Raw genomic sequence first — 25,244 nt, 5'->3', positions numbered from 1 at the left:
CTGGCCGCGTGGCTCTGTTAGTTGGAGAACTGTCCTGTACACCAAAAGGTGATGGGTTCAATACCTGGTCAGGGCGTGTGCAAGAGGCAACTGATGGATGTTTCTTTCTCACTCTCCCTTCCTCTTTCTAAAATAAAATAATAATAATATTAAACTTGTCCAACAATAGGAAAATGGTTTAGTAAATATAGAACATCAAAATTATGTAACATAAAGCTACTAAAAAGTAATGTTTTTGGCCCTGGCCAGTTTTGCTCAGCGGTTAGAGCATCAGCCTGCGGTCCAGAGAGACTTGGGTTCGGTTCCTGCTAAGGGCGCGTACCTCAGTTGCGGTTTGTCCCCAGCCCTGGTTGGTCGTGTGGGTGGCAGCCACTCGATGTGTCCCTTTCACGTCGATGTTTCTCTCTCTCTCTCTCTCTCTCTCCACCTCCCACTCTACCTGAACAAAAAATGTTCTCGGGTGAGGATAAAAAAAAGTATTGTTTTTGTAGATTAATGACATGAATTATATACATATGCATACTAAATATACACATATATAAATATACAAATTAAACATTGATTTTTTTCTGGGTCATGAGATTATAATTTTTATTTTTCATTTTTGTATTTGTCTGTACTTCTAGTACTTTTTTAATCAAAAGGAGGAAAATAACCCAATAATCTATACATAGTCTATTAATTAAAAATCAGTGAATGACTAAACTTTCACTACTGCCTGAATTTAGTAAATTAACATACATTCATAAAAACTTTTCATCAGGGAAAATTTTAAAATGTTTTTGACTACTAGAAATGCTATCTTATTTCTTCTTGAAAAAAATATGTACAAAGCAAATTAGTTTACATATACTAGACTAGTATGCCATTTAGAATAATTCTAACATGAAACTTCTGGCAGAGTTCAATTTAAGTGTGCATTCAAATTAGATTCAAGTACCAGTATGTCTACAGAGAAAATGACATACTGATGAAGTTTTCTGTGAGAATCAGAAAATCCTCTAACAACCGAATGTAGTGGAGAGGCAGCCGACGGTACGAGCACAGACTCAGCCCATTGCCTGGACTTGAACCCCCGGCTGCAGAACTCACTGGCTATGTGAACTGGCACAGCTATCGAACCTGTCTCATTCCTGAACGGCAAAACAGAGAGAAGAATATCTATCTACGCAGGATTGCTGGGGGACTAAATTAATTTACACACACATGTTTATATATAAAAGTCCTTAGAACAGCATATAGCATGTAGCAGATGTTTATACAGTATTTACTAAATAAATCAACACGAGACATTTGTTAGAGAAAATTAAATAATTATATGTAAAGTGTCCAGCATTTATAAGCACAAAGAAAATGTTGGCTAGTATTAGTTACAAGTAGCATCTTTTTACTACAAAAATGTTAGAATTTGTGAATATGACTACAGAATCTACTCACCTCATCTACAATAACATGAGACACATTAGTTAGGAGACCATCTTCTTGAAGTTTCCTTAGTAAGACTCCTGTTGTACAGTAGAGTAACCTGGTAGATTCGCTAGCCCGAGATTCCATCCGGATCTGATATCCACACAAAGAATTCTGAAGGGAGTACACAAGGTGAGGTTAGATTCTCACTCGTGACCTGCCTGGGAGACGAGCATTAGGAAGTGAGACACAGGCTGCCTGTTACTAGATGGAGTGCTGGAAGTAAACCAACTTATGCAATTGATTATCAAAACTGGTCTTCAGCCACAGACAACGGTAACATTTTTGTTCATTATAAACAAGAAAACCCTTTGTTCTTTCCAAAGTGTTGAGACAAAAAGCTGTTCTGCTTTGCGTACCCTAGCAGGATTATGAACACATTACTAGGTGTTTAGGTCACTTCCTACTCAATTATCTGGGAGACAATGTTGCGGCACTCAGGACAGAAGCCTCAGCAGACCCTGCAGTTCAGTCTGCTCTTCTGTCAAGAGTTCATAAAAGCCACCACCAGCAGAGCAGCTGCCTCCTGCCAGTGCTGACGGATGGACGTCCTGAAGTCATGTCCATTCCCATCACATTCTCTCTCTCGCTCCCTTGGACACCTCACTTTCATTTGTATACCTCTGTCATTCCCTTAATATAAGTTCTTAATATAAGTTATCTTTTTTCCTTTTACATTCCATGAGAGAAACCCAAACAATTTGCTACATGAACATTTTTTTTTAATGAAGAGATACCTATCTTAACGATAGAGACAAAAATATTAAGTGCCATCTCTGGAAAGAACACTTCAGAGTATAACTAAGCTGAGCTCTATGAACTTGGAATTCATATTTGGTTCTAACCAGTCTCATGCGTTCCTATAGCAGTCACTCTCGTTAAGGTTAGGCCAGTTTTATGGCAAAATGCACTAGAGATACTGAAGTCCTTTTTCTATTTTGTTTTAAATATAGGGTTTGTAAATAGTCTAGAATTTTCTTCTACATTGTTTTCCCCTTCTGCTCAATGAAAAGAATGAATGAAAACCACTCAGAAATACATTCTATAGAAAAGACTTGCAAAAACCTGAAATACGTGGTATCAGAGTCAAAGTGTATTTGTCTGTAATCTTTGAACGCTCAATGTAGTGTGTAAATATCTGAATACAGGCATTTTAATGACAGAACTACTCTGAACTCTGCTCACAGGGAGGAGAGGGGCACAGCAGCACACCCATCGAACAGCGTGGCGAGCGCCTGAGATGTGCAGTGAGCAATGTGCCAGTGGGTGACCAGCACCAGTCAGGTTGCCATCTGGTGCGGGTTCCACGTGGGTCCCAGAGCACAGGTGGGCAACGGCACCATTCACCGAGGTGGCGGTGGACATCTTACCCTTCCTCCAGGTCCATTTTCACAGCCCAGTTCATCACACACTCTTGTGGCTAAGCTCACAGCCGAGATTCTCCGGGGCTGGGTGCAGACGATGTTGCATTTACTTGTCCCCGACTCATTTAGAAGCAGATCCTCCAGGAGAAAATGTGGTACCTGAGTACTCTTACCACTCCCTGTTTCACCTGCCACAACCACGACCCGGTGCCTCTTAAGAGTTTCAACAATCGAGTCCCTGTGTTTGAACACAGGTAACTGTTGTCTTTCCTTTAGAAGTCTCTGGTACTTAGGTGTGCTTTGTGACTTTCTAAAGAGGTTTCTAACAGGTTCCAAATCTTCTGCCTTTTCTGACTCCAAGGACAGTGCAGGAAAATCCTCATCAGAAACTAAGTTTTCCCAGGATTCCTCAGGATCTTCACAGTTTTCCCTCTTATTCCCAGAATGCTGCTGCTGCTGTTGAAGCTGCAGTTTCACTTTATTCAGAAGCTTGGCAATAAAAAGATCCCGCGGTTTATTGGTCTCCATTTTATTTAATTCTTCCTTTTTCTTTTCGGCATCACTCCACTCCAGCCAAACATCTCGGTACGTCGGAGGCAGCAGCTGGTGAACTGACTGTAAGGGAGGAAGACGCAGCATGTTACCTGCACTAACTGGGTGCCCACCCCGCAGTCAGGACTCAGGACGGCTCTCCCTCCTGCTGCTGGCCTGTCAGTCGTGACCACTTCAGTGAAAGGTCACGTGCACAGGGTGCACACTGATCGACCGCATTTCCTAGCCAGGCTTCTAAGTGACCAGCAATGTGACCTTGGGCAAATGACAATCTCTCTGGGTCTCAGTTTCTCCAACTGTAAAATGGGGTAATGACTGCCTGTGTTCTGGCATACTCTAAGGCTAAGTTTTGGTTAACACGTGTTTAGTGCCTACTCCTACAAAACATGAAGTGCTTGAGCAGACGTGCCCTTTCGTCCCCACAGTGCAGCCACAGGAGCGTGCAGGTGGCACAGCACGTCTGAGACAGCCCTGTGACACGCAGCTGCTGTGCTCTATCGAGCACGGGGTCTGAGGGGCGCCATGTGGGCGGATGAAGTCTGCGTGACCCTGATTCCGTGCCATGAGAGAGCCCACAATCATCTCTACAGCGTTGATGTCCGTTTTTATCAATTATGCTTAGTTTGTGATGCCTTACTTTGTAAAATAAGGGAAACAGAGATATTAAGAACTTTAACTGACTGTCGAAAATGTGGAGTTCCACTTATTCAGTGTCTGCAATTTTCAGTGGCTCTAGTTCCCGTGAAGAAGATATAGATACTCATTGTAAAAAGGAAGCGTGGACAATCCTCTCCAAAGAGCAGCACAGTGTTCTCTTGTAAGTGCTCCCCCCAGTGCCACTGTGAAAGACTTTTCCTTAAACTGGTAGCTTACAGTTAATACAACTTAAAGCTGAAACTGGAACCAATACCTACAAATATTTTAAAATTAAGAGACAATAGCCCTGGCCAGTTTGGCTCAGCGGTTAGAGCGTTGGCCTGTGGTCCGGAGAGACCCGGGTTCGGTTCCATAAGGGCACGTACCTCGGTTGCAGTTTGTCCCGGGCCCTGGTTGGGTGGTGCGGGTGGCAGCCACTCGATGTGTTTCTTTCACGTCGATGTTTCTCTCTCTCTCTCTCCCTTCCACTCTTTCTGAACAAAATATTGAAAAATGTCCTCAGGTGAGGATAAAAATTAAAAACAAGGAAAAAAGAGACAATAGAACACTAAAAATAACTGTTTAAAAATTCTCAATTCACGCCCCCAGCACAATGATTTTAATCTGTAAACTGGCATGGCCTGAAAATCTGAACCAATTAAACATCTCAGAGTCTCTGGCAGAAGGAGAGAAAGACCAAGCGACATTTAGGGGTGAGAGGAAGTCAAGATTACAAATAAGCAGAAATGAGGAGCACTCAGAATAAGCAATTGGTAGAGAGAAAACCGGCCAGAGGGTCACAGTCCAACAGGCGCTGGCACCCGCACGCAGACAGGCTCTGTGCAGACAGGCAGCACAGCTCTGACTCTCACCTGCCCTTTCACCAGACGGTAGAGAGCCAGCGTAGCCCCCAGGTGCTGAGCCTGCATGCCGTCCTCTGTCAAGATGGCAGGGCATACCACTAGTACATCGTCATCAGACTTGATCACCCTTACCCTGCAGAGAAGCAAAAAAAATTGTTTACTTTTATTTTTTAATGAGTTTTTATTGATTTTTTAGAGAGAGAGGAAGGGAGAGGGAGATAGAAATATCGACGTGAGAGAAACTTTGATCGACTGCCTCCTGCATATCCCTACTGGGGATCGAGCCCACAAACCGAGCATATGCCCTGACCAGGAATTGAACCAGGACCTCCCAGTCCATGGGGCGACACTCAATCCACTAAGCCACACAGGCCAGGCCAAAAGGAATTTTAAATAAAACTGATGAAGGAAAAATAGTCAGAATTCCACAAACTCTGAACTTAAGTTCACACTAATGATTTACATTAAGTATTCCCACGGAAGACGTGTACTGATAATTTATAAGCACTGCCCACCTGAGATGTGGGAGTAGACGGCTTCCTAAATCTACACTTAACTCCTAAGAAACAAACAAGATTTTCATCTTTGATTTTTCTAAGAGTTCATTCAGTAAACCAAAAAAACTCCCCCAAAACAAAGGAAGAAACAAACAAAAGACATACCTACATTTCCAGTATCTACCTACTGGAACTTTTTCAAAGGAAGGGTTCGGACTCTTGGGAAGGTTCTTCCTGACCCAATCGATCAGAAATTGTTTGGGAGATTTTCCAGTCCAGCTTCGAGCAGTATAGTCAAAATTTCTTACATCACGAGTTTCTTTTTTTTTCTCTAAAATGATAGACAAAGATTGTTTTTTTAAAAATGGTCATGCAGTAACACAGAGCAGGGCAAAAGTAGGCTTCCAGTTGTCCCTATGGAAAAAGACATGAAGGGTATGATTATTACAAAAGCTTTATTAACTCTTTGTTTCACGTACTCACGATGGTAAACCTACTTCTGCTCCACCCTGCACACAATGTCCTGCGTGATCCAAGTCCTCTCACTTTTGTGAACAGACTTTTAGAAGTAGGTGAAGACAGGACAGATGGAAAAGCTATATAGAAACACTCTTGAGGGAGAGAAAAATGGAAATCTGGACCTTTATAAAAAACTACCTTGAGTAACTTATGTATCCTCATAAAATACCTCATATTCTCCATGTGATGGATTATTTAGGGTATTCTGAATTCCAATGTTTGGTGTGCTGCCACACAGGAAGGGCCACCTTTGAAAAGATGCAAATCAGCCCTGGCCGGTTTTGCTCAGTGGTTAGAGCGTCAGCCTGCGGTCCAGAGAGACCCGGGTTCGGTTCCCGCTAAGGGCATGTACCTCGGTTGCAGTTTGTCCCCGGCCCTGGTTGGGTCATGCGGGTGGCGACCACTTGATGTGTCCCTTTCACGTTTCTCTCTCTCTTCCTCTCTCTCCTTCCCACTCTATCTGAACAAAAAACGAAAATATGTCCTCAGGTGAGGCTAAAAAAAAAAAAAAGAAAAGATGCAAATCAGATGTCATTTCTCTACTTAGCAGCTGCCGCCAACACCTTCAGTGGCTTCCTGTTCTGTATAAAATAGCTTCCCCAAAGCCCTCCATGGTCTGCCTGCAGCAGCTCACTGTGCTGTCCGTCAATTCCTCAACACTCTAAGCCCGCCTGGCCCAACACATGTGGCTAAGTTTAAATTAATTAAAACTAAAAGTTCACTTGTTTCTCGGTTGTGCCAGTCACATTTCAAATGCTCCGTCCTCACGTCTGGCCAGTAGCGCCACACTGGAAAGGGCAGACACAGGACGTCCCAGGCAGTGTTTTGTGGAACAGGCTGTGCTGAGCTCTCTTCCACCTAAGACCTCCTAAGCAGTCTCCAACTCATCAGCAGGTCCCTTTCTTTCCCTTCCCCTTTCCTTCTTTCTTTCTTTCTGTACGTGCCCCTAGCGGAAACCGAACCCAGGACTCTCTGGTCCGCAGGCCGATGCTCCAACCACTGAGCCAAACGGCCAGGGAGGGCTTTCTTTCTTGATAGCACACACCTCTATCTGTAATAATCTATTTGCCTATGTTTAAAGCTTCCCTTCCTTCAGACTGTACAGCTGAGGGCGGGTACTGGGTTATTTTGTTAAATAACTGTCCAAAATAAGGACTCAAATATTTGTGGAAAGGGTCTATACTTAAAAGAACTAAGAATTTCATGGGACATGACTGACTATATCACAGACTGATGAATACCACACTAGCTAGCTCAGTAATTTACTTGGCACAAAGTAGCACACAACTGTCCATGCTGATGGCATGGCCAGAATAGGAAAGGCTGACAGAGAGGCACTGGTGGAATTGAGCTGTGAAGCAAGGGAAAGGCTGGCGAAGCAGGGGCTACCAGGAGGAGCAAAGCCACGAAGCCAGGCAACAACAGGTGTTCTTTTTTTTTTAAACATTTTTTTAATTAATTTTTTTATCCTCACCTGAGGACATTTTTCCATTTTTTGTTCAGATAGAGTGGGAGGGAGAGAGGAAGAGAAAGAGAGAGAGAAACATCGATGTGAAAGGGACACATGGAGTGGCTGCTACCCACATGACCAACCAGGGCCGGGGACAAACTGCAACCGAGGTACGTGCCCTTAGCGGGAACCGAACCCGGGTCTCTCTGGACCACAGGCCGATGCTCTAACCGCTGAGCCAAACTGGCCAGGGCAACAACAGGTGTTCTTAAGGATGTGGCTGCAGAACGTAGCTGGAGCGTGACGTGGAAGTAGGCTGTGGCAAGAGGCATGACAAGTATTCAGTGACAAGACAAGGGACTGCACTTGTCACTGACTAAAGGTTTGCAGTAGGTCTCACATTCAGATCTGTGTGATGGACAGATAATTCTGGCAGGAGTTTGGAGGATAAACAGGAGAGGGATGGGGCTGATGCAAGACACTGTAAAATGCTACACAAGTAAATCATCATAATTATTACTTTCCCAAGACAACTTGTAGAAGCAAACTATACTGCCATCTTATATGGTTTGCTAGAATGAAAAATAACATAATTTCTTAATTATGAATTCCTTGACATTTTACTAGTTACGAATTACACTCTGGAACACTTTCCCTTCATTTTACCTTTCTCTTCTTCAGTAGCAGCTGTAGACTTTTCGAACAAATTCAAGTTCAAAGCACATTCCCCGTCTGTGGCCACAGGGGGCTTTTTCCTCTCATTCTGTGGATGTGAAACCTTTATGTCTGGGTTGAATACTGGATGCTCTTCCAAAGTTTCCATTTCTACCAAGAAAAATCACGATGCTTAGTTGTACGTATTTGTTTCTTATACTTTTCCACTTTGCAAAGTTGGTTTAAAAAAAACACACATCCTTTTCCCTAGCCAGTTGTTTAACACCTCCACCTAGGACTAGGACTTTGTGCTGGAAGTCAGAGGTAATTTACTTTCACATCCCATACTAACATTTTTAAAATAAATCGTCTAACCGATACAGAAGGCCTGGAAAACGTTTCCTTACAAATAAGCACTGGTGGAACCGTACTGACCCCTCCTTGAATGGAGGTGGTGTTTTACAGTACGTACAAGACGCTCACAAATGATGCTGTAGGCCATACCCAGCCCTGGGCGGCATCTGAGCTGAGAAGGATTTTCCGTTTTAATGGGATGAAAAGATAAGAACCATTTGGAGATGTGAAGACTATGAAATCCACGTTTCGGCACACACATACGAAGTCTGTGGGAACACAGATCTTTGCTCACGTACTTCTGCGTCGGCTCTGCGTGTGGCAGCAGAGAGAAGGGCTGTGAGAGCCCAGACGGCCTGCGGAACCTGAACTACTACTACCCAGCTTGTTACAGAGAATGCCTGCCAATCCGGCTACAGCTTGTTAAAGGAGAGCAGACATATCAAAAGGAGGTTGCCTGGCCAGTGTGGCTCAGTGAGTTGAGTACCCTTCCATGACTGAGAGGTCCCAGTTCGATTCCCAGTTAGGGCATATGCCAGGGTTGCGGGCTCAATCTCCAGTAGGGGGCGTGCAGAAGGCAGCCGATCAATGTTTCTCTCTCACATCAATGTTTCTATCTCTCTTCCTTCCTCTCTCTCTAAAAAGTCAATAAAATATATTTTTAAAAATAAAAAATAAAAACATATTTAAAAGAGATAACCTTTACCCTAGTAAAGCCAATAAAGAACAGACATTTACACATCCAAGAACTTAAAACTGTTTTGTTTACCTCTTTGAAATTTCCGTATTTTTTCTTGAGCCTCCTTCTGCCCCTGTCTGTTCTTTTCCAGTTTAAAGGTCGCCGCTTGCTCCTTTGCATCCAGGAGTCTTGCTGCCAGGTGCAAGTACCTTTCATTCTGTTCCGGGTAAGATGAGAAGGAAATAAAAGGAAGAGCACAATTACGTCATCTCCCGTCAACGGATTATATAAAAACCTGTGATCTTTAATCTTACTCTTTGATCCAGCAAATCTACCTTCATGAATTTTTCATACAGAAATAATACAAATGTGCAGACTTGCAGGCACACAGAAGTTTACTGCGACACCGACTGGAGAGGAAAAGGAGAAATCAAGGGTGGGGCATCTCTAGAGAAAACCCGTCAGATGTTAGGGAAAAAAGGGGCAGCTAAGACCGAGGGTGACCAAACCGGCCAGGGCATAAATGTGCACATTTAAAGGACTGTATTGCAACAATATAATAATGCTCATCTGAAAGCTGCCTTCCCCTGGCCTCTATCTTACAGAAGGCAGAGACATTAAAAGTGGCCTCTGGAGAAAATGGACGTTAAACAACGTAAGGACTTAACTGCGCTGAGCAGAATCTGGCCACGGTTTACATTCTCAGTGAGTCAATGAGGACAGCAGAGGAGAAGCACCCGGCTCGGGATGTGGAAGGGCGGGCACCGCAGTGCCGCTGGACTCACTCCCGAGAGGGCGAAGGGAGACCAGGAGGCACACCAGCGGGGCTCTGGGCAGCGGTGTGGAAGCAGCATGGTACCGGGAGGGCGAAGGGAGACGAGGAGGCACACCAGTGGGGCTCTGGGCAGCGGTGTGGAAGCAGCATGGCACCGGGAGGGTGGAGGGTGAGCGACCCCTCCACACGCCCGCTCACTCACCCTCCCCATCTCTGACGTCATGGCGCTGAGACCACCACCCTCCACCGACGGCCCTCCTGCTGCTGAAGCAACTTTCTACTCACAGGGTCAAATTTTTCCTCCTCTTCTAAACTTTTAGAAGTTTCACTCTTTTCTTCTTCATTTTGTTGTTCAGCATACCGCAAAATCCATTCTTTCATATTCACTTCCACATTTTTTTCTTCCTTTTTTGGCTAGAAATAAAAAACAAATATCTGAAAAACCAAAGTTAGAAAAAAGTGTCAAAACTATCATCAAGTGTCACTGCTTTTACAATTTCTTCACTCAAAATAGTAAACACCGAGCCTCAAAAATCATGTTTTCAAAGGACAAATGAATGGAACTCAACATTACTTTCAGAAAAGCCTACACCCGTATAATCCAAAGAATATGTTTACATAAGGGACAAAAAAAATGAAAGGTCTGTTAAAAACAAAAAAGCAAGTGTTACTCCTTAAAAACAGTGGTTTTATGAGGACAGTGCTTCCACAGACTTTTGTTTTTAAGCTTTACTGAGGTATAACTGATATATAAAAATTGCACATGTTTAATGTATATATTAATAGAATACATGTTATATACTAGTTATATATTATAGTGCACAGATGATGTGCATATAAACTCATTTTGATGAGTCTGGACATATGCATACACCCGGGTCACCACCACACATCAGGGACGTCACCTCCCCAAATCCCTTGGTTCCTGCGTGTGTTTGGGCTGGGGGCGGGGCAGGGCGGGAAGGACGTCTGCCTGAGAGCCATCCTCTTCGGTACTTCGCAGTGCACGGCACCGGGCTGTCCTCCCAGGCAGGTAGCACAGCGCGTCTCTAGAACCTACTCGCCTGCACAGCTGAAACTACAACCAGTAAACAACTGCCATTTCCCTCCTCCCAGCCCTGGGAGCCACTGTTCTGTTCTCTGCTCCTCTGGGCATTGCAGATTCCTCGTGTGAGTGAGACGATGCGTGTTTGTCTTTCTGTCACCAGCATGTCCTCTAGTCCATCCAGGCTCCCAGATGGTTGACAATGTGCGGAGTGTTCAAGTGTGATGCCTAATGAGCCACACCTTCCAGTACTCACACTTCCTTCCTGTAACCACTCACACGGATCTGGGAATTAGCCATGTCCGCTGCTTCAGTGAATGGACGTTAGCAACAGGGATACAAGCAGGGGCTTGTTAAGATTTGTATGTGAGGGCTTCTCAACTTGAAATCCTTGCTCTTAAAAGGCAAATGCCATTAGGAAGCGCCATTGTGAAGAAACCCAAGCAAGTCCTGGCTGGGCCCCCACAGACGCACTGGTCATGTGAGCAAGAAACCACTGTGGAGGCCCCAGCCCCAGGAGGCACCTCATCGGACAGAAGAACGGCCCAATGGAGCCCCGTTCAGACTACAGAATCATGGAAGAAAATGCCTTGCTGGTTTAAGCTACCACATTTTGGAGTGGGGTGTTAGGCAGAGATAACCGAAACAGACAATGACGGAAAGTTTGGCAAACCAGACGTAAACTATGTGACATGAGTACAGATGTTACAGCAATGGAATAGTTGTCCTCTTATGAACTGCTATATATGCTTCATGCTGACTTTATCCAACATTAAATGTTCAATTCTTTCATTACCTTAATCTTAGGCTCCTCTTCCTGCTTTTTGGTTTTAGGTTGCAATGGAACAGTGGCTGGCACTGGAGGAGACTGAAACTTTGGCCTACTTTTGGGTTGCTGCTCTTCAAATTCTTGACTGAATCCCTCAGGAAGTGCATCTTAAGAGAGATTGAGACGAAAGTAAACTGGCATCGCTAATAAAACACAATTATTCAGTGAACACACACATAAACCTGCCTGAACAAAGAGCATCTGCTTTTCTTGTACCCTCACCTCCTAAGAACAGAAGTCCCACGATGAGCCTGGTGTACTGTCAGATCAGAAGTGGGAAGGCTCATCAGATGGTGGCTAGCCCACCTGCCTATCCATCCACCTCACCCTCCATGTGGCTGACTGCTAGTGTCACCACAGGATCTGCACGTTCCTGCTCTTTGCTGCTCGTTACAGCGTGTGGTATACCTCTGCGTATCATACAAGCAATGTGCGCTCCAGGTTCTTGCCAAAGACTGAAACCTGACCCTCTCCTTAATCACATATTATTTATCCAAGGCCAGATGGCCCTAATTTCTAAACCAAAACCAGGAGACTCAGCCTAATAGGTTACAGATAGGCAAACTTGGAAAATTTGTTGTATTAAATGCCTATTAACGACTGAAAACAACACACACAAAAATAGCTTCTTCCTGCACAGACTAAACCTCTAAGGAGAATATACCAAAAAGAATAAAAACAGAATAAGAGCACAGGGAAAAAAATTTTAAGTACAAGTCAGAAGCGTGATGCAAATATCATACACGCTGAAATTACTTCAAAAGGTTTCAGAAGCTGAAAGAATTCTGTCAATCTGTTTACCATCTGAAAGGTTCAAGCAGAGCCAGTCCAGGGCCGAATGAAGATCCCCTCCATATAAGAGGGTGTTAGTCATGGCGTCTTCGATGTCCTTCGTCTTAAAGGAAAACGCCTGCAAAGCCATGTATAAATCCTGCAAAAAGAAATTTAAAAGAGTCATCTTGGCAATTTTCTCTTCTTTCATAACTAATTATTCTCCCATTCATTTTAAACCCAAATCTTTGACAAAAATTATAATTTCAAAAAAAATTTTTTTCAATAAGAATTAAATGTGCTCACTGTATTGAGAATTTGAGAACTACAAATAAATTTTAAAAGGGCCAGGAGAAATCTCTCATATTCTCACTACTAAAGATATTTCCTACGATATAAGTTTCCTTCCAGTCACGTTTCTATGAATTTGTAAAAACATAAGCATCTTCCCAAGTTAGCAGAACTCGTCACTACTTTTAGCAGCTACACAGCATTCCATCGGGAAGATGAGCCATAATCTAATTATATGTTTCCCCGCTGGTGGCCACTTAGGATGTCTCTGTTCAGTATCATGGGCAGTGCTCTGAGTGTGTCACACGTAAAGGAAAGCATAGTCACTCCTTCGAAAGCATCATCACCAAAGCTGGACGAACCTGGGTCCCACTCAGGTCCCACTCAGACTATCTGCTCTCCTACTTACTAAAAGTGACTTTATCTCATGTGTGACACTGTCTTAACAATGCTCCACTAGAAATAAGGAACCTGAAAATGTTTGCCAAATACCTGTAATTTTTTGGCAGTAAGTCTTCCAGAAATCACTCCCTCTCCATTATTTTGCTTTTTATGCTCATTGATCACTCCAATAATTCTTTGCTCTAGTTTGTTATTAATCACCACCTGTTGATACCAAAAAGATTGTATTAATTAGAAGCTAAATTATGAAATCACATTTACTAACTAAATAATCTGAAGCAAATCACAGTTTTATATGTCCTGCCAACCAAGGCTAAACTTCAGCTAATCCGATAGTAATTATTATATTTCGGACTGCCATTCACTATATGACATTCCTGCCATATACTGAAGAAAAAATGGGACGTGGAAAAAGCAAAAACGTATGGCGAGAACAGAATCCTCTTCTGCAGCCTCTTGAAGGCATGTTTTTCAGGACATTGTCCTTGGACCTCCCTTGGATTCTATTCCAAAGATGGATTCCTAAACCCCATCTGATTCAGTTGTACTGAATCAGAACCCTCAGTGTGCAGCCTGGTACTCTGCCTCAATGTACACCAGCCCCTTCGCAGCCTGAAAGAGGCCACGCTAAAAGAGCCATAGCCAGTAAAAGTCAAATCGGGATAACAGTAATTAGGTTACAGATTCTTTTGGCTGTAGGAGTTTGATCCCTATCTTTTCCTATTAGCCATTTAATTGTTTGTTGCTTCCATATTTTTAACCTAAGAATACAAGCATCTACCTACAAAAATCCTTCCCTTTATTACATCTTTACTGAATGCTTACCATGAATTAAGCACAAGACTATTCTTCAGGAACTCAGTATAGCACAGAAAACATACATAAAGATAAACTGTGACTAGATGGTAATTATTAAAGAGATAAATGAAGTGCTGATGACACCACCAAGAAAATCAACCTGGTGACTTACAAAGGACTTCAACACGGTCACAGATGTGACAAGCGGAGACAGGGAAGTTGGGCATTCTAGGCAGAGAGCCCAGGGCAAAAGCCTGCAGTTATAAAATCATGTGGGATTTGGGGGAACAATGAAATGTGAACTAACATTTAAGTCAAGAGGAGGCTAAAATGATACACTAAGTCAGATCAGAAAGGATATGCTATGCCTACAAGTTTGGACTTCTCCAATTTTGTTTAATGTCTTTTTTTCTTTTCCTTAATCCTCACCTGAGGACATTTTTGCATTCATCTTCAGAAAGAGTGAGAGGGAGAAAGGGAGGGAGAGAGAGAAGCATCCATGTGAGAGAGACACATCGACTGGTTGCCACCCACACAACCCCAACTGGGCCTAGGGACGAACTGCAACCGAGGTATGCGCCTTTAGCGGAAACCGAACCCAGGACTCTCTGGTCCACGGACTGACGCTCTAACCACTGAGCCAAACCGGCCAGGGCCTTGTTTAATTTCTTATTAGCCAACATATGTGTATGATTTATTTAGTATAGATTAGTAATTAGTGTGCTAAATTTACAAAAACTGTAAATATCCATCTTCTCCTTATATTTAAGAATATACCTTTTTTAAAAAAGGGGGAACATTTCTTGAAATGACTCAAAACCTTGGTACTTACTTTCAAAATAGATTTATCCAGATTTGCAGGACCACCAGAATCATTTGCAGAATTAAAACTATAAATTTTTGGACCTGTATATGAGAGAATAAATAGTCAAGGCAATTTAATGATTAATATCCATTACACTATTTTAATTTTCCTATAAAGGTTGCTAAATATTGTTTGATTTCAGCTCTTTTTTCCCCTAGTTCACCAAATAACTTAATCTAGAAGTCAACAAGACTCAGTTTTCAGGACATCTCACCAATTAGCATTTTCTGGGTTAATCACTCTCCCATAAAGTGAGTGCCTATATGTCTTTTAGATTAAATCTACCTTTATTTTCCCACTTGCAAAACTGGATGCATTTCTGCCTGGAACTTGGCTGCAGGAAGACCTCTCAGAGGACGAGATTTCTGGCAGAGATGACTCTGGAGAGGGCGCCCCTTAAGGTAGAAGGGAAGTGCGAGTCCCTGTCATCTGCTCTGTTAGTTTCCTAGGGTGGTGCAGCAAGTTACCACACACTTGGTGGCTGAACACACAGAAACGCTGCCTCAGTTCTGGAGGCTGGAAGTCCAAACTCAAGGGTTAGTGGGCCCATGCTCCCTCTGCAGGCTCCAGACGGGAATCATTCCTGGCCTCTTCCGGCTCATGGTGACCGCAGATGTGGCTTGTCTGCCTCTTTCTTCACATGGCCTTTCCCTGCCTGTGTCCCATTCAGGACGGAATGTATCAGACCCTGCTGTGCATTCACTGGCTATCAACCTGGGCCTCTAAAATGTTTTCATTTTACTCAATGCTCTGAGGAGCTGAAGCAATAATGAGATCTTGCCACAAAGGCATCACCAATTAAATCAAGTAAACCACTAAGGCCCTTTCATTTTCAAATTTTTCCTAAAACATGTTCATGTAAGATTTTTAATCAATGTGAATGGAAATCTCAGAATTTGAAATGCCTATCTTAATAACTTTCTATGGAAATCTTTCTAAAATGTATTTATACTTCCCACCACACTACAAAGTACAATCAGGAATACGTGAAGCCATTTATGATGCATTTCTCATCGTGAACATCCAGTGCTGCACCGCGGGGCTTGCAGAGGCTACACGGAGGCTGAACTCACTCTTCCCTGAGACTCCTGCTTTCTCTCTGGTGCCTGCATGGCCTCCTCTCCTGTCAGCTGCCCCCTTTCAGAATGTCAACCTAATAGCTTTCCACCCCAGCTTCTAATCTGTCACTTAGGAAACAGTGAAGGGACCAGAGAGGAAAACAGACATTCAGACTTTTAAATCAGCAACCATATTTTCAAACACAAGTCTAAGTCAACAGGCGAAGGCATACAGATAGTTCCCATTCTTTGCTGAGTGACGTGCCTAAGATTTCTGACAGTTCCTTACTTTGCTGCTTAGAGACCATTCTCCATACGTTTTGGTTTTCTGTTTCAGATAAAGTTATTGAAAATATGACTGGAAGCAAGGATGTTAGTATGCAGTATCTCCAAAGCAAAAGTCTCATGGATTTCAAATTTATAAATGAAAGTTCATGGAATAGTGCAACACATATAATTGGCTCTCACAAATATTAAAGCTGAGCCTGGCTGGAGTGGCTCAGGTGGTTGAGCATCATCCTATGCACCGAAGGGTTGACGGTTCAGTTTCTGGTCAGGGCACATGCCTGGGTTGCAGGTTTCATCACTGGTTGGGGCACGTACACAAGGCAACCGATTGATGTTTCTCTCTCCCTCTCTTCTAAGCATGTCCTTAGGTGACGATTAAAAAAATACACACACACACACAAAAGTTGAAGCACAGAAAGTGATTTCCTCAAGATGACGCGGCTGATTAAAGAAGCATTAGCCAGAATCGATCTCTTTCAGAAGATATTCCTTCTGTGTTGTGCTGTACTGCACAGCCCCCCGTGACTGCAGTGACCACATCACCACACTCGAGTCACAGTGCTGCTGACAGGTGCACGCAGGCCCTCTGGCTCCCTTCTAACCAACAGTACTGATCTGCAAAGGGACCCGGCGGGGACAAATAGGACCAATCCTTGTCCTCATGCAGCTCGAAGTCTGCAGGAGTAATTAATTGTCCAAACAAACTGTGAAGGAGAGGTGCAGGGTATCTGGAATACATGAAGGTGACCTGGTTTTTCTGAGCAGTCAGGGTCTGTGAGAAGTCCACCCTTCCAGAACCGCATGTCTAGTCCTCTGACAATGTAAACCAGCTACGGTCCCATTTAATACTGACACCAGTGCCCTGTCACTTCACCAGGACTTTTTTCTTGCCTTCCTGCAATGTGCCCCACTTAGGGCCTTTGCCCTTGTCCCCTCAGCTGCAAACACCTATCTTCCAAAAGCTGGTGGCTTTAAATCATCTGTTTAAAGGTCTCCTCAGGGAAGCCATCCCTGTCCTAGACCAAAACAGACCCCACCACCCAATTTATTCTTTACCAAGTCACTGTTTTCTGAGCTTCGTAGTACTTTTTCTGTTTTATTTTGGTGACCCTATAAATATTGACAATGGCTCTTATTAGTTTACTCTTGATATCAGCTCCCCAGTCTTATTTCCCTCTGAAGATTTCAAGTCTCAGTTAGGCTTAAGGATTTTCACAAACACAAGCCTAATGCTGTAAGACCCCCCCGCCCCCTTCCCCAACAACACGTAAGCTCCACGAAAGCGGGGATCTCGGTCTGCTTTGTTCCTGGGGTGTCCCCACTGCCTCAACTCTTGCCTGACACGGAGCAGCTCTTCAAACATTATTTGATGAACAAATAAAATGACAGGAAAACAAAAAGGAGTGGCAGAACACCCAGAATTGTGCCAAGAGGCACGCTGTGGCACCGGTGACTTTCTGCCTTTGGAGAGGACGATTTTGAGAGCAGGCTACATGCGGTGCTTCAGAATGTTTGTTTGCAAAGACAGCGAGGGAAGTGGAGAACAACTGCATTTACATTAGGAACTATACGGTTCAGAGATAACTTTTTTGGTGTGCTTTTCTACTTTTATCTCGAAAGTAGTCCTATTATATGTTACAAAAAAATACCCCAGCCCTGGCTGGTTTGGCTCAGCGGTTAGAGCATCATCCTGCAGACCAGAGAGGCCTGGGTTCGGTTCCCGCTAAGGGCGCGTACCTCGGTTGCGGTTTGCCCAGCTGACGTTGTGTAGGTGGTGACCACTGGATGCTTCTCTCACTTTGATGGATGTTTCTCTCTCTCTCTCCCTCCCGCTCTATCTGAAGATAAATGCAAAAATGTCCTCGAATGAGGATAAAAAACAAAACAAAACAAAGAGAAACACAAAGCAAAAAATATATATATATATATTTTTTATCCTCACCCCGAGGACATTTTTCCATTTTTTATTCAGATGGAGTGGGAAGGAGAGAGAGAAAGAGAGAGAGAGAGATACATTGATGTGAAAGGGACACATTGAGTGGTTGCCACCTGCACGACCCAACCAAGACCAGGGACAAACTGCAACCAAGGTACATGCCCTTAGCAGGAACCGAACCCGGGTCTCTCTGGACCGCAGGCTGACGCTCTAACCACTGAGCAAAACCGGCCAGGGCACAAAGCAAAAATAATTAAAAAAAAAAAAATCATGTGACAATCTGTGTAGCAACATGTTATTTATGCTGTATATATGTTATTGTTTTAAAAAATTCCCTACAGATTTAGCTCATCTCTCATTTTCTCTCTCTTGATTTCTTGGCCTTAAAAATTCCTCTGAAATCTTTCCTTTTCCCTTATCCAATGAATTGCTTGACTGACTGCGTGCACAGCACAGGAGCAGACACTGAGGGGCGTTAATATATTTCATACAACAGTTCCTACCTCCTAAAATTCTGTAGAAGAGATAAAATGTATATTTCCTCACATACCATAGGCAAGATCTAAATTGCAAAAAGGATTCAAACAACAGTGACACATGAGCTGTGGACACGGGAAGAATTCAGAAAGGAGCTGAAATCTGGGATGGCTATTACAGGATTTTGGTCGATAGTATCAGGTATTCCATTTAGAGAAAATGTCAAGAATAAGCATGAGGAAGCAGAAAGCCAACAGCTGCACTTAGAGTAGATGCCAGATTTGCTATAGCCGAATACAGGAATTAGTGGAATTGCTGGAAAGGGGGGCCTGGGAGCCAGCTGAACGGTTTGGACTTTGTCACAACATCAGTGAGGCTGCTGTGCTGCAGAAAAGCGGGAAGTGCCATGGTCACAGCGATGCTTGTCAGAGATCAACCTGATCCTTGCTTGTTCCGGGAGGAAAAAGAGCAGAGCTAGGAGGATCCACGAGAAGGCTGCGCCAGGACTCCGGGAGTCCTCGAGTGCTAGACCGACGTGACGAACACAGAGGACAAGTGAAGGGTATACATGGAAGATAAACCAGCGAAGCAGCACACAGAGCTCGGCAGAAGACTGGATGTGAGAAGAAAGGAGGGCCTCAAAATTAACTAAATTAACTAACAACATCACACAAAGAGGAATATGGAAGAAGCGAAATATGGAAGTCAGAAGAGACGCTAGTTTGTTAAATTTGAGATGTCTGCAGAATAGGGCCAAACAGTCCACGTAGAAATGGCCACCTGAGTCGAGCCTTGGAATAGAGACCAGGATTGGACATGTTGACTGAGGAGTCATCCACAAAGGAAAAGAGAGACGCAATGGAAGTAGATGAACCCTCCCAGAAGGGAGGTCGAGAGGGAACTGTACTGCCGTGGGCTGACACTCGGAAGGGTCCCATTTTGGGGCTAGGAAGCCCAAGAATAGACAAATGGCTGTTAGAGAGTTCAAAGAATTCAGAGGAACATCTGCAAAGGACAGAGTCAGAAATGAAGAGGAGGTCGATTCACAGAATGGGAGTGCCACAGAACAGTCCAGGGCAAATCCTACGCGTGTGTGACCACAGGAATAAGAAGTCTGTGGGTAAGACGCTCCAGTAAGTCGCAGGGCCAAGAGTTACTACCCACCTCCCAGCGAAGATGTGCACCTGCCTACTTCCTTCTCCCCTTCTGGGCAACGCTCCCTGCTCACCTCCAGGCCTCCGCCCCTCCCGACTCCAGGTCCTGGCCAGGAAGATCCCCACCCTCCCGATCTCCCCTGGACTGCCCTCTCCAAGGGACCACCCAGGCCCCCCTCCCCCCATAAGGAGACTATCCTGTGAAACCCGGTCCCTTAGCTCTTCTTCCCTGCGCAGCGGGGTCTCGTGATTACTCGGCGGAGACCCGCCCGCAGCAGACCGGCCGAGGGAGGTGGAGGTGGAGGCCGAGGCCGTTCGGCCGGCCCGTCCCTAACGTCGGGCAGAGGCGCAGGAGGTGCTCGCACCACGTGTCTGGCACGATATTTCGGCCAGAACTGCAAGCACACAAGCTAAGCAGGGCGAACAGCGAGTGCCGGCTCCAGGACTGACGCCGGCGCCCACGGCGGCCGGGGCTACGGGCTTCCGTCTGGAAGTCCGCGCCCCACAGCGCGCGCGCAGTGAGCGCAGTGCGGGGCCCGCGTCCCGGGGGGCCCGGCCCGGAGGGCTGCAGGGCGTGCAGGTCCCGGGCCGCGCTGTCCCCGCACGTCCCCGCTGCAGCGTGGCTGAAGGGCTGGCAGCGCAGGTGGCGGAAGCACGTGGGTCCAGGAGCTACTCGGGGCGCTGACTGACGCAATTTCTACTTTGTGCTCGGAGGGGAAAGTGGGGGCAGACGGGGCGCGGGGGCCCGAACGGCTCGGGCCGATCTAACGCGGCCGGGGGCCCGGGGCTGACAAGGCTGCGACTAGGGTCTGCGCAGGCGCCCTCCCTCGGGGCGGGAGCGCGCGCCCGCGCCCGCGCCCGCCGGCCGCTCGTACCTGGCCTGACGCGGGGCTCCCGGGGGCCGGAGGCGGCGGGCGGCCTGGCCACAGGCTTCTTGGCCTGGGCCTCGGCGGCGGCTCCGGCCTCGGCGGCCTTGGCTCTGGAGGCAGACACGGCGGCCCGCACGGCCGCGGCGCCCGGCGCCTTGTGCTTCTTGTTCTTGCCGCCCATGCTGCAGCCCCGGCGGAAGACGGCTCCAGCCCAGGCCCCGCGCCCTCGGTGCAGCCCCCGGATTCTTCACATGGCCCGGGCCGCGCGCCGCCAGCCGGCGTCCTCGATCCGGGCTTCTCGGGCCCGGACGGTCGCCGCCTCCGATTGGCCCGGCTGGCGAAGCCCCGCCTCCTCGCCGCCGCCCCGCCCCCTCCCCGCCCGCCCCCGCGCCGGCTGCGTGCCTGGCTTTCGCGCGCCCGCCGCAGCCCCCAGCCGTGACCCCTCTTGTGGTCCGAACGGAAGAAAAGGTCCGGAAGGTCGGAAAGGCAGGAAAATCGGGGGAGAAAAGCAGTCAGCGAAGTCCTGCGGGGGCTGTGCGGCTCGACGCCTGGTGTCTCCCCCGGGCCACCGTTGCCGGCGCGGCGCGCAGCCTCGTGGGTGGGCGGTGGGCGGGAGCCGGGCCCGCAGGCCGCAAGATGGCGGACGCCTTCGGGGACGAGCTCTTCAGCGTGTTCGAGGAGGACGCCGCCGCCGCGCCCGCAGCCAGGAAGGACAAGGAGAAGGGCAAATGGAAGGCGCCCCCGGGGTCCGCGGAGAAGGCTGGGTAAGGCGGATGGCCAGCGGGTGTGTTTACTTAGTGCTGAGAGGAGCCAACAGGGGTCTTTGAAAGAGCCCGAGAAAGTGGGGTGTCTGCTCAGTGGCGTCGAGAAGGGGGGTTCGCGAACAGTGTTGAAGAGCGAGGAGAGTGCGGCTAGCGAGCGGGGCCTCGGCGTCTGCGGTGTGCGCAGGCGCGGGGCGGGGCCCGCGCGGCCGCCGCTACCTGTCAGCGCCGTGGGGGGCGGGGCGGGGCCTGCGGACAGGTGAGGCCGGGTCTCGGGCTGCGCAGCCCGGAACCGCGCCTGGCGGGGCGTCGCTGGCACCCGGGGCGCGGGGCCAGTGGAGGACAGGGTTGAGAAGCCGGGAAAACCCGCCGTGGGCGGACTCGGAGGGGGCGGGGGAGGGGAGAAGGCCCGCGGGAGACGGAGAGAGCCCATGTCCCAGGCTCGCAGGAGGAGGTGACAGTGCCCACCGCCGGGGTCACGGTGACGCTTGCACGACAGAATGTGTGTAAAGCGCCGAATGCTGCAAAGTTTCAAAAGTTGCCCGTCGTTGAGTTTATTAAGAAAGTGTTTTCGGAGTTGCTGGTCCCAATCACGTGTATGGACCGACGCGCAGAACCAGCAGAAAGTGGACAGACTTGTTTATAGCGGAACCGGGAAGAGAACACGTGCGTTAGGCAAAGAGGGCCTCTGGGCAGTTTTCATCAGCGTTTGGGGGCCTGTGTTTGGAGGTCGTTGGAGTGAGGTGGGGGCACGTGGTGACACTGCACGCAGGGGTGGGGGGTGGGGGGTGGGGGGGGACAGCCAGTAGTGTCAGGTGTCACGGAAGTAAAAGTGAGGCAAAGTAGGAAAACAGTCTCCCTCTCTTACTGAGTTAGAGGGGTTGGGAGAGTTGGGGGGAACTTTCCAGGGAACGTGAGAAAGGACAGTAGAATAATTAATAGTTGCTGTAGGTTGAATGGACAACTCTGATATTAAGGAGACAATACTGTAGGTAGATAATTTCCCACTTTAGTAGAAACTTTGTTTCAGAATTACTAGTGTAAATTAAAGTTCATTCGGTTTGCAGTTGTTTCCCCAACCTTGCAAAGTGAAAAATTGTAGGATATAAAAATGACCTAATTCACATGTATGAACATTAGAGAAGGGAGATATGTAGGAAAATATAGAACATCAGTGACTTAGGGGAATTTGTTTACTACCATCATTTCTAGATAGGCCTCCACTTGCAGGTGCTTTTAGGAAAAAAATCCAATTTGATTCTACCTACCATAATTATATATAATCAATATGTATAGCATGATTTTCATCTGATTTGTGTAAAACAGGAGGGAAATAGTGGAATTTTAGAGGAAAGTATATATTTAATTCTCTAGCCCAAATGAGGATTTTTTTTTTTAACTTTATGAGAATTGTCCAGAAAGATAATAGTATGGAAAACTTCATCTACCCATAGATCAGCTTCAGCAGCATCAAGTCATTCTCACCCCCCCTTTTTGTAAATAAAATGCTACTCATATTATTACACCTGACAAAATTTCAGTAATTCCTTAATGTCTTTGAATCTAGAGTGAAATTTCCCATTACCTCAAAGGTGGGGTTTTTTTGGTTGGTTTATTTGAATCAGGATCCAAAGTCCATACCCTGTTTTGGTTGTTAAGTCTTTTATTCTACATCTCCTCTCTCATTTCTCCACATGCCATTGCTACGGAGAAGAGGCGGGTGAAGGAGAAACCAGGTTTTTATCCTGCAGTTTCCCACGTGTTGTCATCTAACCAGCTTCTCTGCCTTCAAGAATTACAAGAATTACTGTAAACTGTCCTGTGCAGAGCTTCGCTGCCTGATAGAGTAGGCACTGCCCAGCAGTAGCTCCTGGGCACTTAAGATGTAGTTGGTCAGAACTGAGATGTACTGTGAGTGTCAAGTACACAGGGGCCTTGAAGACTTTAAAAAAATGTAAAATACCTCAGTTTTTTAAAAAAAATTTGTTTTCTTTATTGATTTTAGAGAGGAAGGGAGAGGGGGTGAGAGATAGGAACATCGATTGGCCGCCTCCTGCATGCCCCCCACTGGGGATTGGGCCCACAACCTGGGCATGTGCCCTGACCGGGAATCGAACCAGCGACCTCTTGGTGCATGGGTCGATGCTCAGCCGTTGAGCTACACCAGCTGGACAAGAATATATGGTTTTAAACTTGTGATTTGGGACCCATAAAATAATGTTTTACATAATTTTTTATAAGTTTGAGTAGTCCTTAAAGATGGAAAATAAGCTCTTGCCAGTTTGGCTCAGTGGTTACAGCATCGGCTTGTGGACCAGAGTCGGTCAAGGGCACATACCTTGGTTGCAGTTTAGTCCCCAGCCCTGGTTGGAGTCATGCAAAAGGCAGCCATTCAATGTCTCTCTCACATCGATGTTTCTCTCTCTCTCCCTCTCTCTCTCCTTCTCTTCCTCTCCCCTCCCTCCCTCCCACTCTATCTGAAGATAAATGGAAAAATATCCTTAGGTGAGAATTTAAAAAACAAAAGGAAAATAAATGGAAACAAATGAACACAACAGGTATCAAAATGAAATACCATGTAGTATTTTCACTCTTAGTGTGATGTATCCTAAGTGCAGAAAGAACCACAGACTATACTAAATATCTTATTCTTTTTGTTTTTAATTGTCACCTGTGGATATTTTTTCATTGATTTTTAGATAGAGTGGGAGGGAGGGAAGGAGGTGGAGGGGGTGGAGAGATTGGTGTGAGATAGACACATCAACTGGTTGACTCCCAAACAACCCTGACTGGGGCTGGGGGTTGAACCTGCAACCCAAGTATGTGCCCTTGACTGGGAACCGAACCCAAGACCCTTTGGTCTGAGGGCTGAAACTCTAACCACTGAGACTAACTGGCCAGGGCTCCATATCTTACCTATTCTTAATCTCAATATTGCTACTGTTATTTTAAAACTATTATTAGTATATGTAAGATAAAGTTTAATTGTGTAATTATCATTAGGAATGAAGACTTCCAGCAAAAAAGGAAAGATATAATTACAAAAATCAAAGAAGTTAAAAACCCTCTAATATTTATTGTATTGGAAATGTCAGTATGTATTCTATTTTTTTTAAAGCAGATCCCCTACTTATTTCTACTGTGAAGGCCTAAAAGCAATGAAATTCATTAGCAGTGATCACCGTAAGCCAGTGATTTTCAAACTTTTCATCTCATGACACAAAAACTAATTACTGAAATTCTGTGGCACAACAAAAAATATATATTTTTGCTGATCTGACCAAAAAAGTAGGTATAATGTTGATTCATTCTCACTGATGGCTATTGTGTTGGGTGTTGTCATTTTTTTTTTTTATCCTCACCCGAGGACATTTTTTTTCCGATATTTTGTTCAGATAGAGGGAGAGAGAGAGAGAGAGAAACATTGACGTGAAAGCGACACATCAAGTGGTTGCCACCCACACGACCCAACCAGGGCTGGGGATAAACTGCAACCAAGGTACATGCCCTTAGTGGGAACCGAACCCGGGTCTCTCCGGACTGCAGGCCGACGCTCTAACCACCGAGTGAAACCGGCCAGGGCGTCATTTTTTTATTTAACAGTCTAAGAGAAAAGAGGTCAGTGCCCTTGACTAAATAGGTACTGCATGTTTTAAACATTCTAGGGGCACACAGGTTGAAAATTGTTGCCCTAAGCACTAAGTGACATTTCTCACTATAAGGAACTAGAGATTCTTAGAGATATGGCTGATTCCAGGCGTGAGGCTGGATTTTTCTTCAAAAACTCCAACTCAAAACTATCATAATGAATTGAATACAGAAGCCGTGAGAGTCTGGCTGCCTTCTACTGAGCCAGACATAAGAGATTTGCAAACGTGAACAGTGGCACT

The 25,244-nt window shown here is 45.9% G+C and overlaps 2 protein-coding genes across 5 annotated transcripts in view; one reads left to right on the top strand and one right to left on the bottom strand.

Annotated features, from left to right (window-relative positions):
• Positions 1-20,789, bottom strand: part of DHX29 (DExH-box helicase 29) — a 41,106-nt gene extending 20,317 nt beyond the window's left edge. The window contains exons 1-12 of one of the 2 annotated variants that reach the window (XM_036279493.1): positions 20,600-20,789; positions 14,779-14,852; positions 13,239-13,352; positions 12,486-12,615; positions 11,652-11,791; positions 10,096-10,224; positions 9,126-9,252; positions 8,015-8,173; positions 5,545-5,710; positions 4,892-5,015; positions 2,838-3,446; positions 1,438-1,581 (exon numbers count right to left, since the gene is read on the bottom strand). In XM_036279493.1, coding sequence (XP_036135386.1) covers positions 1,438-1,581; positions 2,838-3,446; positions 4,892-5,015; positions 5,545-5,710; positions 8,015-8,173; positions 9,126-9,252; positions 10,096-10,224; positions 11,652-11,791; positions 12,486-12,615; positions 13,239-13,352; positions 14,779-14,852; positions 20,600-20,774 — 2,091 coding nt within the window. In that variant the 5' untranslated portion in view covers positions 20,775-20,789. Of the gene's footprint in view, positions 1-1,437; positions 1,582-2,837; positions 3,447-4,891; positions 5,016-5,544; positions 5,711-8,014; positions 8,174-9,125; positions 9,253-10,095; positions 10,225-11,651; positions 11,792-12,485; positions 12,616-13,238; positions 13,353-14,778; positions 14,853-20,599 lie in introns of those variants that run through there. The other variant, XM_036279495.1, reaches the window with a different exon arrangement.
• A 433-nt stretch (positions 20,790-21,222) lies between these two features.
• MTREX (Mtr4 exosome RNA helicase) overlaps positions 21,223-25,244 on the top strand; it is a 65,546-nt gene continuing 61,524 nt past the window's right edge. For 2 of the 3 annotated variants that reach the window (XM_036279033.1, XM_036279032.1), the window contains exon 1: positions 21,223-21,357. In XM_036279033.1, the coding sequence (XP_036134926.1) occupies positions 21,230-21,357 (128 nt within the window). In that variant the 5' untranslated portion in view covers positions 21,223-21,229. Of the gene's footprint in view, positions 21,358-24,479; positions 24,643-25,244 lie in introns of those variants that run through there. The other variant, XM_036279034.1, reaches the window with a different exon arrangement.

Source organism: Molossus molossus, unplaced genomic scaffold (genome assembly GCF_014108415.1).
Source record: "Molossus molossus isolate mMolMol1 unplaced genomic scaffold, mMolMol1.p scaffold_m16_p_3, whole genome shotgun sequence".
Lineage (NCBI taxonomy): Eukaryota > Metazoa > Chordata > Mammalia > Chiroptera > Molossidae > Molossus > Molossus molossus.
The sequence above is the reverse complement of the archived record's forward strand: the minus strand, read 5'-3'. Positions and strand labels throughout refer to the sequence as shown.